This window comes from Ambystoma mexicanum, chromosome 4q (genome assembly GCF_040938575.1).
Source record: "Ambystoma mexicanum isolate Mex_15411 chromosome 4q, UKY_AmexF1_1, whole genome shotgun sequence".
NCBI lineage: Eukaryota > Metazoa > Chordata > Amphibia > Caudata > Ambystomatidae > Ambystoma > Ambystoma mexicanum.
In genome coordinates this window covers 722,335,273-722,349,263 of record NC_090928.1, presented here as the reverse complement: position 1 = coordinate 722,349,263, position 13,991 = coordinate 722,335,273, and the positions used below count along the sequence as shown (strand labels likewise).

The 13,991-nt window shown below is 47.7% G+C and overlaps 1 protein-coding gene across 5 annotated transcripts in view; it reads right to left on the bottom strand.

Moving 5' to 3' along the window:
- Positions 1 to 3,106: 3,106 nt before the first annotated feature.
- The window catches only part of NUP35 (nucleoporin 35), a 538,931-nt gene continuing 528,046 nt past the window's right edge, over positions 3,107 to 13,991 (bottom strand). For all 5 annotated transcript variants that reach the window (XM_069608305.1, XM_069608306.1, XM_069608304.1 and 2 more), the window contains exon 10: positions 3,107 to 3,792. In XM_069608305.1, coding sequence (XP_069464406.1) covers positions 3,715 to 3,792 — 78 coding nt within the window. In that variant the 3' untranslated portion in view covers positions 3,107 to 3,714. The remainder of the gene's footprint in view (positions 3,793 to 13,991) is intronic.

Genomic DNA, 13,991 nt, shown 5'->3' with positions numbered 1-13,991 from the left:
AAGAGTAAAGACACCGTCATCAATAGATGACGATGACACTGGATCGTTAATATCAATTGAGTCGATCTGAAGGTCCTCTAGGCCTGTGTCTATTATCCTCAACAAAAGCATCACTAGTAACTAAAAAATATCAGTTTCTACTGGTTCCTCATACGAGGGAACAGGCTCAGTACCCATTATCTTAGAGTGAGGCTCTTCATCAAAAGATAAATCTTGCGGTATGAAAGGATCTCTATAAAATCCATAAAGGAAGCCATTTTATTGATAGTGGACTCATTCTTTGGTCAAACTTCCTGAACCACTAGTACCAATATCTATAGGAGGGGACTCCCCCTCTTTCCTGCCCCGATATACTACTATCTCTCCATCTCTTGAGAGTTTCAGTGATAGTTGAGGTGCTTCCTTTATGTGTAGCTCTGGTCTTTTCCACTTTTGTCGAAATGTGGAGTTTTGGCATGTGCGACGTTTCTATGTTAGCACCCTGATGATCCGTGTTTGCAGAGGCAGTCAGCATAGACATCCCTGTAGGAACATGTGTCGAGTGTTTTAAACCAGAGGATGTTTTCAGTGACGCCGACCTGGTAGGTGCATAAGAACCTTTCTCCACTGTGGATTTGGCTAATTTCTATACGTGTGTCAAAACTGGTTTTGGGGTATTGAGTGTCGTCCGGAGCAGGCGACTGGCTCTCAGGAAACTTGAGTTTCCCCCGATCAAAAATATAATCTGCATCTGAAAGGATGCCAATACAGTCCTCTTGTTTTGCAGAGTCCTGTGCACCGGTGGGGGTAATCAGATGATGCCTCAGCCTGTATTGCAAATGCCGTCCTGCATTTCAAATGACTGTCTTTGACCGTTTTCATCTTAAAGAGCAGACATAATCAGTGGTCACGATGAAGGCAATAATTACACACCCTATGGGTATCCTGCCACAGAAATGTCATATTACACGTGGGACAGAACTTGAAGGGAGTGGTTTCCATGACCAATGCTGGGGGGACAACAGGATAAAGAAAATGATGGCGGAAAAGTGAGACATTTTCCCTACGCGCAAGTGTTTTCCCCCCACTCTCCCTACTGTGAAGGCAGAAGCCTGAAACTGCAGACTGCTTCCATTGTAAAGTAACAGTCTATCGTTGCACGCTGATCAAGGGAATAAGAAAGAAGTTTGAACTGTAGATAATGATGCCTGAAATTCGAGTACTACTTAACCAACTCTGCGAAGTGCAACTAAACCAATGGGAGAAAAAAAAACATCCGAAGACAGATGCGTGAACGATCATGGATACAGTAAACATCACGATAGGGTAGTATTACCAACACACCCCGTTGGCGCCCCTTTTCGAAATGCAAAACAAATCTTGTAATATGCCATACCAAGCACTAGATGTCGGCCTATGCAAAGCCTGTGACGGTGTGGAGTGTTGAGGTGGAGCGTCCGTGCATTGTGGATCGGTTGGTTGTAAGTGAATCTGGAAGGGCTTGACAGCTCGGGGTTTGTTCTTATGACGGTACAAGAAAATAAAGATAAACCTACTCACTTATCGTCTCCACCTGCTTCATAACAAAAACAGTTGGTATTGCAGTTTGAAAGTAAACAGGCACAAACAGTCCGGCAAAGAAGGTTTTAGGACCTGAAAAGCTGTTAAAGGAACTCTTTAAAGTTATCACATGCCGTGTTTTGCATAGCTGTAGTTGAGCAAAGAGGGAATCAGGCGATGCTAAAATTCTCGGTCAAAAAGCTCCTCTAACTGGACTGCCACACTGTTGACGCACCACCTCACAATAGTATCATTGAAAGGATGTGCAGGTCGCTTTTTAGTACATGTAAAGCTTTTATGTGAAGGTCTACAGCCTGCAAACAGGTATGGCGTGCGGTGTGTGGGGAGATGGGCGAGTCTCCGATGGTCATGAAGAGGGCTTTCCTAGCCATCGTTTATGGCCTCTATTGGATTCTGTGTGGTATCGGACGCTACCCTTGCAATGCCCTGTCCGGTAAGTAAACTACATACGGGTGCATGAGGGGGGTCGCATCTGTCGCACCCTCACAGTAGCACACCTCTGGACCACCACTTCCCAGACAAATGTAATACATTTTGTTGTTTAAAGAGTCATACGTAAGGAGGCCAACATTGGCAGATGGGTGTCATAAAAGACTACTTCCCTTACCTCTTTAGAGCATTTGTAACTTATACAAGATTCACAGAATTCAGACAACCTAGGAGTAATGGTAGCAAGCCCAAATGCCAGTGTGCAATGTTGTATAAAAGAGGTTCCGTCACATAGGTGTAGTTACTTTGTCATGTAAACTTATAGATTGGCCTGGTTAGTGAGCCTAACATATTGTCCTGAGGTTTTGACCTTTAGCTGTATTTTATAGTGCCTTGATCACATTCGAACATTGAAACTAAGCGTGAAAGCCAAACATGGTCACTGATTAAAGTCGAAGATGGCTCAGCCCCAGCCAGTCCCATTCAAATAAGCTCCCCGATATGGGCATCAAGAAAAATTGTAATTCTCCTTTTTTACCACTCCGACACGTTTTGGTGTGTTTTTCCACATTCGCGCATTCTACACATTATAGTCCTTCTTATTTTTTGGCCATATTCAAAACATGCATCTGGAGCAACCATTGTCTCTGAACCGTTAGTTCCATTCACAGTAAATTTTAGTTACCTTTTTGAGCTTCCCAATTCCTACATTTATATTGAAATGAAAAAACCCTCGTAAATATGCTTTAAAAACTGCAAATGGCAGAGGAGAACGCACACGATTTGCACAGGAGGGGGTGGGATGAGGAGTCTTCCGCTTACCCATTTGTGATCCATATATCTTCCCACTTATTATTGTATTTTGATCACTAGCCCACATTAAAGTACTGTATGCATTACCCACTGTTATATTGAATGCATTTTATTTGTTCCCTCAGTCTCAAATGTGGCTAGTTTTCCTTTTGTAAACTATTACGGTGATCTCTATTTTTGTCTTTATGCATCTCTTCCCGTATTCTCAGAGGTGTGAATGCCCAAAATATGTTTAACAAAAATGGCAAACGTTACAATGTAAGCATGATTTTTAGACAACAAAACAAACATCCATCCAAAGGACTTCAACTTTGTTACTTGCAAATCTTTTTATTTGAAAAGTTACAATAAAAGTTTAAAAACATTTAACATTGAAAAATGACATACAACATACAGTGGTAGAAACATTCTTTTGGACAAAGCTAGTTATAGACAATATTCAAATTAAAACCTATTGGTAAATCGGTTAAGCTCAGCAGAAGGCAAAAAAAAATGTTTTCAACAATCAGGTACGGTATTTGTTAAAAGTTAAAAGGCACTCTGATACAATAATCAATTAACCATCATAGTTACTTTGTGCCTGCTCTCATCAAAATTCCATATTTCACGATGTACAAATATTTAGTCAAAAAATCGTATTGCTACTTTATTCAGATGCAGTAGGACCAGCATTGCACATTCACACTGTTGAGTACTGTATGTACAGCTACCTTACAAATCATGGGGACCTAGCTTGGCCATCATTGTTTAGTCCAAATCCATGAACACAGCACCCTTAAAAAGGCATCCGCTCGCATTTGGGTTTACAGAAAAGTCTTGGTACTGTCAGTTGTGGTTATATAACTAACCAAAAAAGATGGAAGTTAATTTCAGGTAGCAGCTGTGTCAGGAGGAATGCTCTCCATCTTCGAATTACCAGCCGAACATGTACTCCATTGCTTTGGATACCATGCTTTCATCTTTCCTTGGTGTCTGTCGGTCAGAAACAACCTGAAAAAACAATGCTGTAATTAGAACTGCACTTTTTACCGTTTGCTCGTCATTATAAAATTGTTAGACACTACCATTTTTCTACAAATTACATTAATAGTCCCCACAACAATAAAGCAAGCAAATTTCTAAAGTGTGCACACTTCAATAGTCCGCTGTATAAAAGGGTTTAGAAATTGGGTAGGACCCGACCAGAGGATTAGGACCCAAGAGTACATTGTGAATTACTTACACTTCGTGCTCTGACACAATTAACGGTATGCTTTCTGACAATATTACGCATGTCTTTACAGCTGTATAAAAATGCATGTAATAAGTTACACATTCACAACTAAACCCGAGTCTTGTGTAGAATGTAGAAACGTTTGAATTGTGCAGCAACCATACATTGGACCCTTTCATCTGCCCACAGACTTCAAATGCACCATTACTTCAATCTTTAGAGAAAAAACCTGAAGAAACCAACATGCAGGACTAGAAGTCCCCTTTCCACGTGAAGCACACACTTTTCCAATCTCACTCGAGTGGAGAAGCCTTAGTTGGTGAGAGCAGGTGAGAGATTAATCATTTGACAGTCAGACCTAATGCCAAGATTCAAAATCTGTAAATTGAGCAGTCAGCCACACTATCCTACAAGGCAGACAGGAGACTGAACAACAATTTCAATAGAGGCAACAATGACCCCCGACCTACACAGGAAACCAGCAATATGCAAAGTTCCATTTTAACATGCAACAGCAAAACCTGACCAGCACATGGTATTCAGAACCTATAACTCTTCCAAGGTGATACATTGTAAAGCACATCTCTTGTAAACAGAAAAAGCGAAACATTCTCCAATAAATGCGGTGAAGGACAAAGTCCCTAATTGGGAGCCAGTTGAGAGCCTCTAAGGTGCGCCAAAAGCAGCACAATTGTCTTCACTGCTTCACAATCCAATTAAACATTTGTGCCAATACCAGCAAACTCATACTAGTGGACACTCAATACCTAGAGGGTGGGTGGACCCAATAATTTCTCGGGGCTACTTATATGGAACACCACTTTAAAGGTAGTAGTTTGTCATCAATATAGCGCCTTTATCTCATTAGTATGGCCTCAGCGCGCTTGTGGTGGGAACGCCCTCAGGTGACCGAAGTCCAAGGTTTGAGAACATTGTCAGAATTATTAAAATGCGCGTTTGCATTTGTCCAAGATCGGAAATTTGGTGGGCTGGATGAGCTCCATGAATTTCAGGCATGTGGATTGGTGCTACAGTGGTAAGGAGAGCGTACTAATGCAAGAGACTCGTGTATCCAGCTAGACCGAATTTAGTCATAGGTTGTCACTGCAATCTGATGGCAGAGGCGCTGTGCTTTGTTTTTTTAGTCTGGTATACGAACCCAACACATGTCCAACTATACCTGAATTTTTGCCATAGGTAGTCGCTGCATTCTGATGCATGCAAGAGGGTGGCAGCGCCTACGGCAGATGTCCACAAAAGTGGTGTGTAAATACGTACCTTGAGGTTCAGATGGAGCTTTGTTTTTGAAGTAGCTGTATGATCACATCTTCTGTATAATGAACAGGCTACTCTCTTAGATCCTCTAGGCACAATAGGCAGGCTATCCCAATAAATCTGAATGCAATAGACAGGCTACCTCGAAAATCTAAGTGCAATTTCAAGGCTACCTGCATATATTTTCTATGTGCAATTCATTAGCTATCCTCATCAATTTGTAAGCGCAATAGACAAGCTAATATCATGAATCTCCTAGCTGCAATTCCTGGCTAAGATGAATAGACAGGCTACAATACAATGGGTAACTCATAGATCTTCTGAGTTCAACAGACAGGCTACAATCATATCAGGCTATCCCTATAAAACGTCTAGTGTAATAGAAAAGCTATCCTAACAGATACAAAAATTCCATCTAAGTGCAACACAATGCCTGCACAGTGGCTATCAAGAGAGCGCAGGAAAGTTTAACACAGTGGCAACCCAGTGCACATCATGATTCACACATTGGCTATTTACCAGTGCAGAGAGATCTTATTGCTAGGAACAGGTGATAGTAATGTAAGAGTGACAGGGTTTTTACCAGAACACAGTAATGGCTGTGCTCCCCGCCCATACCACCTCATTTGTGTTGTCATTGTAGGATGTTCAATCTGGTGTGACTTGAGGAATAAGGGCAAAAAGCCGATGGAGCTGCCCTTTGAGGTGGCCCATTGCTGGCTTCCCTCAGTGAGCCTCTGAAGAGGCAGGAATTCGGGTCACGTTTGAAACACACTGACCAATCTGCAATATTCTTGGGAGGCAGGACAGGGGAAGGCTGGCGAGTGCACAGAGGCCTACTGGAGCCCAAAACTGAATAAAAGCACAACAATGGGGGGATCCTACCCACAGGCTCTGTTGCTCACGGGATGGGAGCAGGAGTGAGCTAGAGAGCATGCAGTGCAGAGAAAGACCTGGGGTGCCCCTTTCCAATACCTCACAAAACGTAAAAATCTACTTCACCTTTTGCCATGCCTTAGCATTGTTCCACTTCCCAAAAGTGAACGCCCATATCAGCCTAGGTGGCGTTCATTAAAGTCAATGCACCTGGAAGAGTCTTCTCCCTGACAAGTATGACATTAAAAAAAAAAAAAACTTACCAGATAGTTCGAAAGCAGCCTTGTTTAATTTGGGTAGCTGGAATTTTGCTTGGTTCCAACCCGTCAGGTAATGTACAGAAATGCACCACAAAAAAATGTACATTAAGAGCTTAAAAAATCTCCCAAACCTGCAATTTAGTAAAAACTCAATGAATTACCAAAACACACAGATTGTGTTAATGATTAATACATGGGGTCAATGCACCAACTAACTTCAGAACTTTGCCACGGTAGCTTTAGCTAGAAGAACAAGTTACTTTCTTACCTGGTAACGTTCTTTCTATGAGATGTTCCTCCGACGTATTCCACATCTATGACAGTAATCGCCACAGCTGTGCTGCCTCGGAAAAGTTTTAGGTGCAGGCATCGCTGTTCTCGAGGGCCTCCGTCGAGGGTCGGCGTCACCGGATGTTATATCTAGGACGTACGGCGCCCGTAGCCTCAGTTGTAGTTTTTTCCCAGAACGTGTGGCACCAATCTTCTGCCAGTATGACTGCAGAAAGCCTTGTGGAAATGTAAGCTGCAATCGCATAAGAAATTCTGTAGAGGGGCAGGTTGGGAGGGTGCGATGTGGAATACGTCATCCCATTGCAAGAACGTTACCAGGTAAGAAAGTAACTTGTTCTTCGAGGGGATTGTGTCCTCCGACGTTTCCACTTCTATGACAGACTCCCAAAGCAGTACAAACGTCTGGAGGTGGGAAAAAATTTAGAATTTTAGAATGCCCAATCAAATTGCAGAATAGAGGACAGCCTTACCAAAGGTCAAATCTTGCCCATGGATGCAGTCCAGGGAATAGTGTTTTACAAAAGTATGGACAGAGGCCCATGTGGCTGCTTCACAAATATTACGAATGGGAACACCCCTCTTCAGAGCAGTAAAGGCAGCCACACCCCTAGTAGAATTCGCCCGTAAGCCTACTGGAGGGTCCTTACCCGCCAAACAGTAACATTCAAAGATGATCAAAATGATCCATCTGCTTGGAAACAGCTTGACCTAAACACCTTTCAGCGTATCCAACAAAGAGCTGATGGTCCACTCTGACCCGGGACATCCGTGAGAGATAGAAACTCAAAGCTCTCCTAGGATCCAACCTATGGAGCCTCCCCTCTTCCTTACCAGGATGCGTAGGAGGATAAAACGCCAGAAGAATTACCATCTGGCTCAAATGAAATTCCAACACAACCTTCGGAAGAGAAGGACCAACCTTAATGACAACCCGGTCCTTATGGAACACCGTGAAAGGTGGCTTGGCGGAAAGAGCCTGCAACTCACTCATCGAGCGGAAGTAACCGCAACTAAAAAGGACAACAGTCTCAATGGACACGAATGTAAGGGCTCAAACGGAGCTCTCATTATGAACTTTAGAACTAAGTTCAAATCCCATCCCGGCACCTGGAAAGGTGACGGTGGAAACACATTAGTTAGCCCTTTTAGAAATTGAGAAATCAAAGGAATCTTAAAATACGAACACTCTTCAGACGAGCGCTTAAATATTGACAGCGCCGCCAGGTAACCCTTAATGGTACCCATTTGCAGGCCCTTGTGGGCTAATGAAAGCAATAAAGACAGAACCACAGGAATTGAACATTGAAAAGGATCCACATTCTGTACCCGGCACCATTCGCAGAACTGTCTCCAACATCAACGGTACAGGGATTTTGTTGCGGGCCTTCTGGCCGAAAGCAACACCTCCATCACGTCTTAAGGGAGGTCCCAATCCTTATACCTCATCCTGTCAGATACCAAGCATGAAGGCTGAGAGACTGGACCTCTGGATGGAGAACCCGACCTCCCTCCTGTGAGAGCAGATCGTCGATAGGGAAGACAGCATGGAGGTCAGATGGACATGTCGAGAAGGTCCGGGTACCACGCTCTCCTGGCCCATGCCGCAGCAATGAGGATCATTCGGGAACCAAACCTCCATAACCTCCGCAACACTTGTGGAATGACAGGGACTGGAGGAAATGCGTACAGCAGTGGGAAGGACCACTCCACTACGAACATGTCCCCTAACGCTCCTCTTAGAGGAAATTCCTGCGAGCAGAATCGTTGGCACTTCCGGTTGATACTGGTGGCAAAGAGATCCACTTGTGGGGTCCCCCAAAGGGCAAAGATCTTGTTACGCTCACCTGATTCCCAAGGGGGTGTCGATCGGGACTGGCCCGCTGTTGCTTCCACCAGAGTAACACGTAGAGCCGAGATGACAGACTGGACAGTCCCACTTGGCTTCGTTTGTTGGACTCGTACGAATATCTTTCTGCAATTTTATTTATTTATTTATTTTATTTGTTACACGCCCAGACCCTCGGGTGTCACGGCGAGGTTATAAGATAATTTAGAAATAAGTCACATTCAAACATTACCTCCCGTAATCTGAGCGTTAACCCGCCTTCCCACTCCCCTTGTCTGCCCACAGAACACTCCTGAAGTTCCCTCTTAATCTCACCTGAAGATTTGGAAAGATGAGCTCTCCATCCTGCGTCGAGCGCAGGGGCGCGTAGACGACCAGTTACTTCACTGGCGTGGAGGAATTGGTGAGTTCCAGTATTGACTCCAAGTCCAATTGTTCGTAAGAGTTCAAAAGTCTGATCTTCACTCTGCCAGATTCCTTGCAGGTTGCAGATTTGAACTACCAGAAGAGTTCCAAGTGGCAATTGGTAAGATCCTGGTAAGTCTATTGTGGTTCTCCCCTTTGGGGCTGGGGTACAGCGATGATGCAGAATTAACTGCGCCAACCCGAAATGAGGCGAGTACCCCCCTGTGGTATTCAGGTAAGTCTTTGGGGTTAGGTTGTATTGTCCTTGTTTTTTCCCCTTAGGGGCCGGGGTGCGGCGGTGATGCGGGTTTTGACTGCGCCGACCCGAGATGAGGTGAGTACCCCCCTGTGGTAATCAGGTAAGTATTTGGGGGTGATTTGTATTGTCCTTGTTTTCCCCTTTGGGGCTGGGGTACAGCGATGATGCAGAATTAACTGCGCCAACCCGAAATGAGGCGAGTACCCCCCTGTGGTATTCAGGTAAGTCTTTGGGGTTAGGTTGTATTGTCCTTGTTTTTTCCCCTTAGGGGCCGGGGTGCGGCGGTGATGCGGGTTTTGACTGCGCCGACCCGAGATGAGGTGAGTACCCCCCTGTGGTAATCAGGTAAGTATTTGGGGGTGATTTGTATTGTCCTTGTTTTCCCCTTAGGGGCCGGGGTGCGGCAATGATGCAGAATTGACTACGCCGACCCGAGATGAGGTGAGTAACCCCCTGTGGTAAATCGGGTAAGTCTTTGGGGGTGGTTTGTATTGCCCTTGCTCACCTATCTGTTCTCGTCTCCCCCAGGTGTTGAAGAATGGCCTGGAGATGCTGGATTCGCGATGGAGTAAAGGAATGCAGCCCCGGTTGGTGAGTTCAGCGCGGCTCTGCGAGGTGCGTGGCAATGCACCCGAGAAGGCTTCTCTCTTCCAGATCGACGATGTGCTGGATCAAGGATTCAGGTAAGGGTTTTGTTCTGACCTCTTCTTCTCCTTTCCTTGTTCCAGGTGTTCCAGGGCTGAAGCGGGCGTGGCTGAAGACTGGAGCTGCTGAAGACACGGTGAGCGTTACGCTGCAGCAAGCAGAACACGAAGCACGTGTGGCTGTCCGGGTGTGGCTTAAATAGCCTTGGAAGAAGTCCCAGGTAAGTATCCTTCCACAGCCCCACCCGAGAGGAAAGGAGTCCCTGAGGTAAAGTAGTCCCTTTAAGCCTCATTTGGCTTGTGGCTTTGTGCAGCATGGTCTGCATCAGGTAAGATTTCTGTAATGAGCATGGCGCCCATGGCACCAGGACTGACTTTATTCTTATGAGCCTGGCGCCATAGGCGCCAGGACTGTAGCCAAAGAGCCCCTAACTGGGGTTTTTGGGCATGTTTCAAGTGGCATAATGCCTGCTTCCGGGGTTGCTGGGCCTGGTCTGGCTTTCCGGGGGCAGGCATCGTGACAGATCTCCAAAAGAACTTCCTGAGCCAGCTCCCACTCGTGAGAGACCGTGTTCTGCCTGCTCAGAGCATCCGTCGCTGTGTTTTCGTCTCCGGCCAGATGAACTGCCACAATAGTAATTTCCTGCTGTATGGCCCAGAACCAGAGCTTCTTCGCCCCTCTGCACAGTGGGAGTGACCCTGCCCCCCCCTTTTTTCTTGAGGTAGTGCATGGCTACTATATTGTCCATCATAATCAGGACATTCTTCCCCCGCACAGACGGCAGAAAAGCCTTTAGGGCTAGCCTGATGGCCCACAGCTCTAACAGATTGATTTGGAGTCTGGACTCCGACGGAGACCAACGACCGCGGACGGTCAACTCGTTAGCGTGAGCTCCCCATCCCGTGAGGGATGCATCCGTCACGATCGTCACCTCTGCCCAGCGTAGCCAAAATGGTGCCCCCTTCATCAGATTGCCTTCGACAGCCCACCACAGAAGATCCTGGGGGACCGAGGGCGGCACCTGAACGAGAACCGACATCCTGCCGGAGGACTGCGACCACTGCATTTTGAGAGCCTACTGCAGAGATCTCATCCACAGCCTGGCCTGCGGCACCAATAGAATGCAGGATGCCATGAGGCCGAGCAACCTCAAGAACTCAAACGCCGGAGACTCTGGGCATGTTGAAACTTGTCCACCATCTGCAGAATGTGATGAGCCCTCACCTGGGGAGGCGAATACTGCCCCAGGGATGTGTCGAGCACTGCTCCGATATACTGGAGCCGCTGGGTAGGTGTCAAATGAGACTTCAAGTTGAGGGAGAAGCCCAGCCTGTGAAGGGAGTGGCAGGTGACAGAAAGATGATCCAGGACTTGCTCGGGAGAGCGTGCCCTGATCAACCAATCGTCCAGGTAGGGGTAGACATGAATCCCCCTTTCCCGAGATATGCTGCCACCACCACCATTAGCTTGGAGAAGACTCTCGGGGCGGAGGTCAATCCGAATGGCAGGACCGAAACTGAAAATGCGAGTCGCCAACCGCGAACCTCAGGAACTTCCTGTGCTTGGGATGAATCGGAAAGTAAGCATCCTTGAGGTCAAGAGACACCAGCCAATCCTGAAGTTGAAGGGCCTGGAGGACTTGAGAAAGAGTAACCATCTTGAACTTCCTGAGGAGCTTGTTCAAACCACGCAAGTCCATGATGGGTCTCAATCCCCCAGTCTTTTTTTTGGATCAAAAAATAAGGGGAATACCATCCCTTGTTCCTCTCCGCTACAGGCACCAGTTCTATGGCGCCTTTCTCCAGCAGGGATAGGATTTCCTGCGCAAGGAGCGGATCCAGACTCTTCAAAGAGAGCTTCCCCGGTGGATTGTCGTGAGGCCTCTGCCGGAAAGGAAGACAGTAGCCATGGGCTTTGATCTCCATAACCCACACATCTGAAGTAATGGCACTCCATTCTACAAGATGCTGCGCCAGTCTTCCCCCAACCGGCGAACCATGGGCCATAGCCTCATGACTGAGCGGAAGCGGCTGCGGCAGTGCCTGAGGGCAAGGAGGCAACTGCCCGAGCGGCTTTGGCACCTCGAGTACCTTGTTTTCACTCTTACGTTGGCCCCTTTGACTGGCAGCTCCCCTCAATCGACCAAAGGAAGAGTAGTATCGAAAGGAACCTCCCCTCCATTGCTGTCCCCTAGGACAAAAAGGCAGAGGTTGACGTACTGTAGCGCTCAACGACTTTGCTGCAGCTTTCGAGGTCTGCAACCTCTCAAGGCTCTCGTCAGCCTTGCTGCCAAAAAAGATGGACACTATCAAAGGGCACGTTGAGAAGCCGGCACTGCACATTAGGAGCAAACCCCGACTTCCGCAACCACGCAAACCTGCGCATCACGGTGCTCGCCACCATGGACCGGCTGACACAGTCTGCCACGTCCAGACCTGACTGAACGGATTCACACATGGCATCCTTGCCATCTTGCACGAGGGCTAGAAGGCCATCCCGTTCCTCCCCTTCGGGAATATGTTCAGCCGCCAAAGATACACAATTCCACAGAGTGAGTGAATCTTGCTAAGGCACAAACTGAGATGGCTGCCTTTAAAGCCATACCCCCAGATGAAAATACTTTCTTCGCCCAATCATCAAAGTGCTTGTCGTCCCCATCAGGAGGGATGGTAGGATACGCAGCCTGCTTCGCTGGGGCCGTAGCCGCCTGCACCAAACTCTCCGGAATGGGGTGCGTAGACAAGTAGAAGGGGTCACCACTGGCTGGACGGTATTTTTTCCAAAGCGACTTACCCACTGCCGGGAGACTCTCAGGAGCAGTCCAAGCCGCTGTCACCCTTCTTTGTAAGGCCATATGAAATGGTAACGTCAGTCGGCGGACCTTGGTCCAATATATTGGTCAGGTCATCCTGCAGAAATCAACAGGTGGTGCAGACCACCCCAAGTACTCAGTCACCCTTGACATGAGATGCCTGTACGAGGACTCGGCATATGTACCAGGCTCAGGCCTGCCAAACTCAACCTCCGCAGAGGTGTCCAGACCACTGGCGTCAGGTAAAGACTGACATAGGTCTTCCATTTGGCTGTGACCAGACAACAGGTCATCAGGAACAACCCCCTCCTCATCCGACCCTTCATCCACCTCTGAGATGTAGTCCAAAGGCTGAAATAAATCAAGCCTGTGGGGATGCCCAGAGAAGGGCTCAAAGACAGGCCTCACTGACACAGAGGGCCTTCCTCAGAGTTTCCACTGCCCTCCGGGGAACCTCTGGTAAATTCTCCTCAAAAAGGCGTTGAGGGCGCCGATGGAATTGGCATCGACGTCGACCGAGGAGACAACAGCTTCAAGACCGGAGCCCTGAGCGTGTCCTTCGAGAGAGTCCCTCGACGGACATGGCATCGACAGCGTCGATGCCTTCTTAGAAGGCCTCACAGGCTCCGGCGGCTTCGAGGACTGGGACCTGGCACAGCTATGGTGATCAACCTTGTCCGATCGGGAGCAGTCGAGGTCCCGATGATCGCGCCGACTGCCCGAGCCCGGAGGCGTGCGAGTGGTGGCTCTAGCACGTTCCTTGCTGGCTTCTCTCGAAGGCGCGTACGGAACGGAATTCGAAAATCGCCATCTGCTGACGGAATGTGTCCCATTCCGCCGGCGATTAATGCTTGGTGGGACAAGCAACCCGCCGTCTGTCGGAGTCCTCAGACGAGGACGGAGAAGGGGAAGGCGACCGATGACGGCACTTCCGAGAATGCCTAAAAGAGGCAGAGGAATGGCAGGACCCACTTAGAGACTGAGACCCCCCGCGGACTTACGCCGATGTGGAGAGTCGCCCCAGGAGTCGTCGGTCGAAATTCAAGCAGATTTAGACTTACAGGGTTAAGAAACCCTACCTACCGACAATTTCTTCTTCCGCTCCCGCAAGGCCTTCGATGTCAGGGACTGGCAGTCATCAGTCGTCGGTGGCGTGGCTCTCGCCGAGGCACCAGAGGCAGATGTGGTGCGGGTCCGTAATGGACATTTTGGCACCACAGTCCTGACACTTTTTGAAGCCTGACTTCAGGGTAGAAGGAGAGGAAGACATTTTCACAATCGAAGTAGAAGAACCGAGTGTGCCGAGA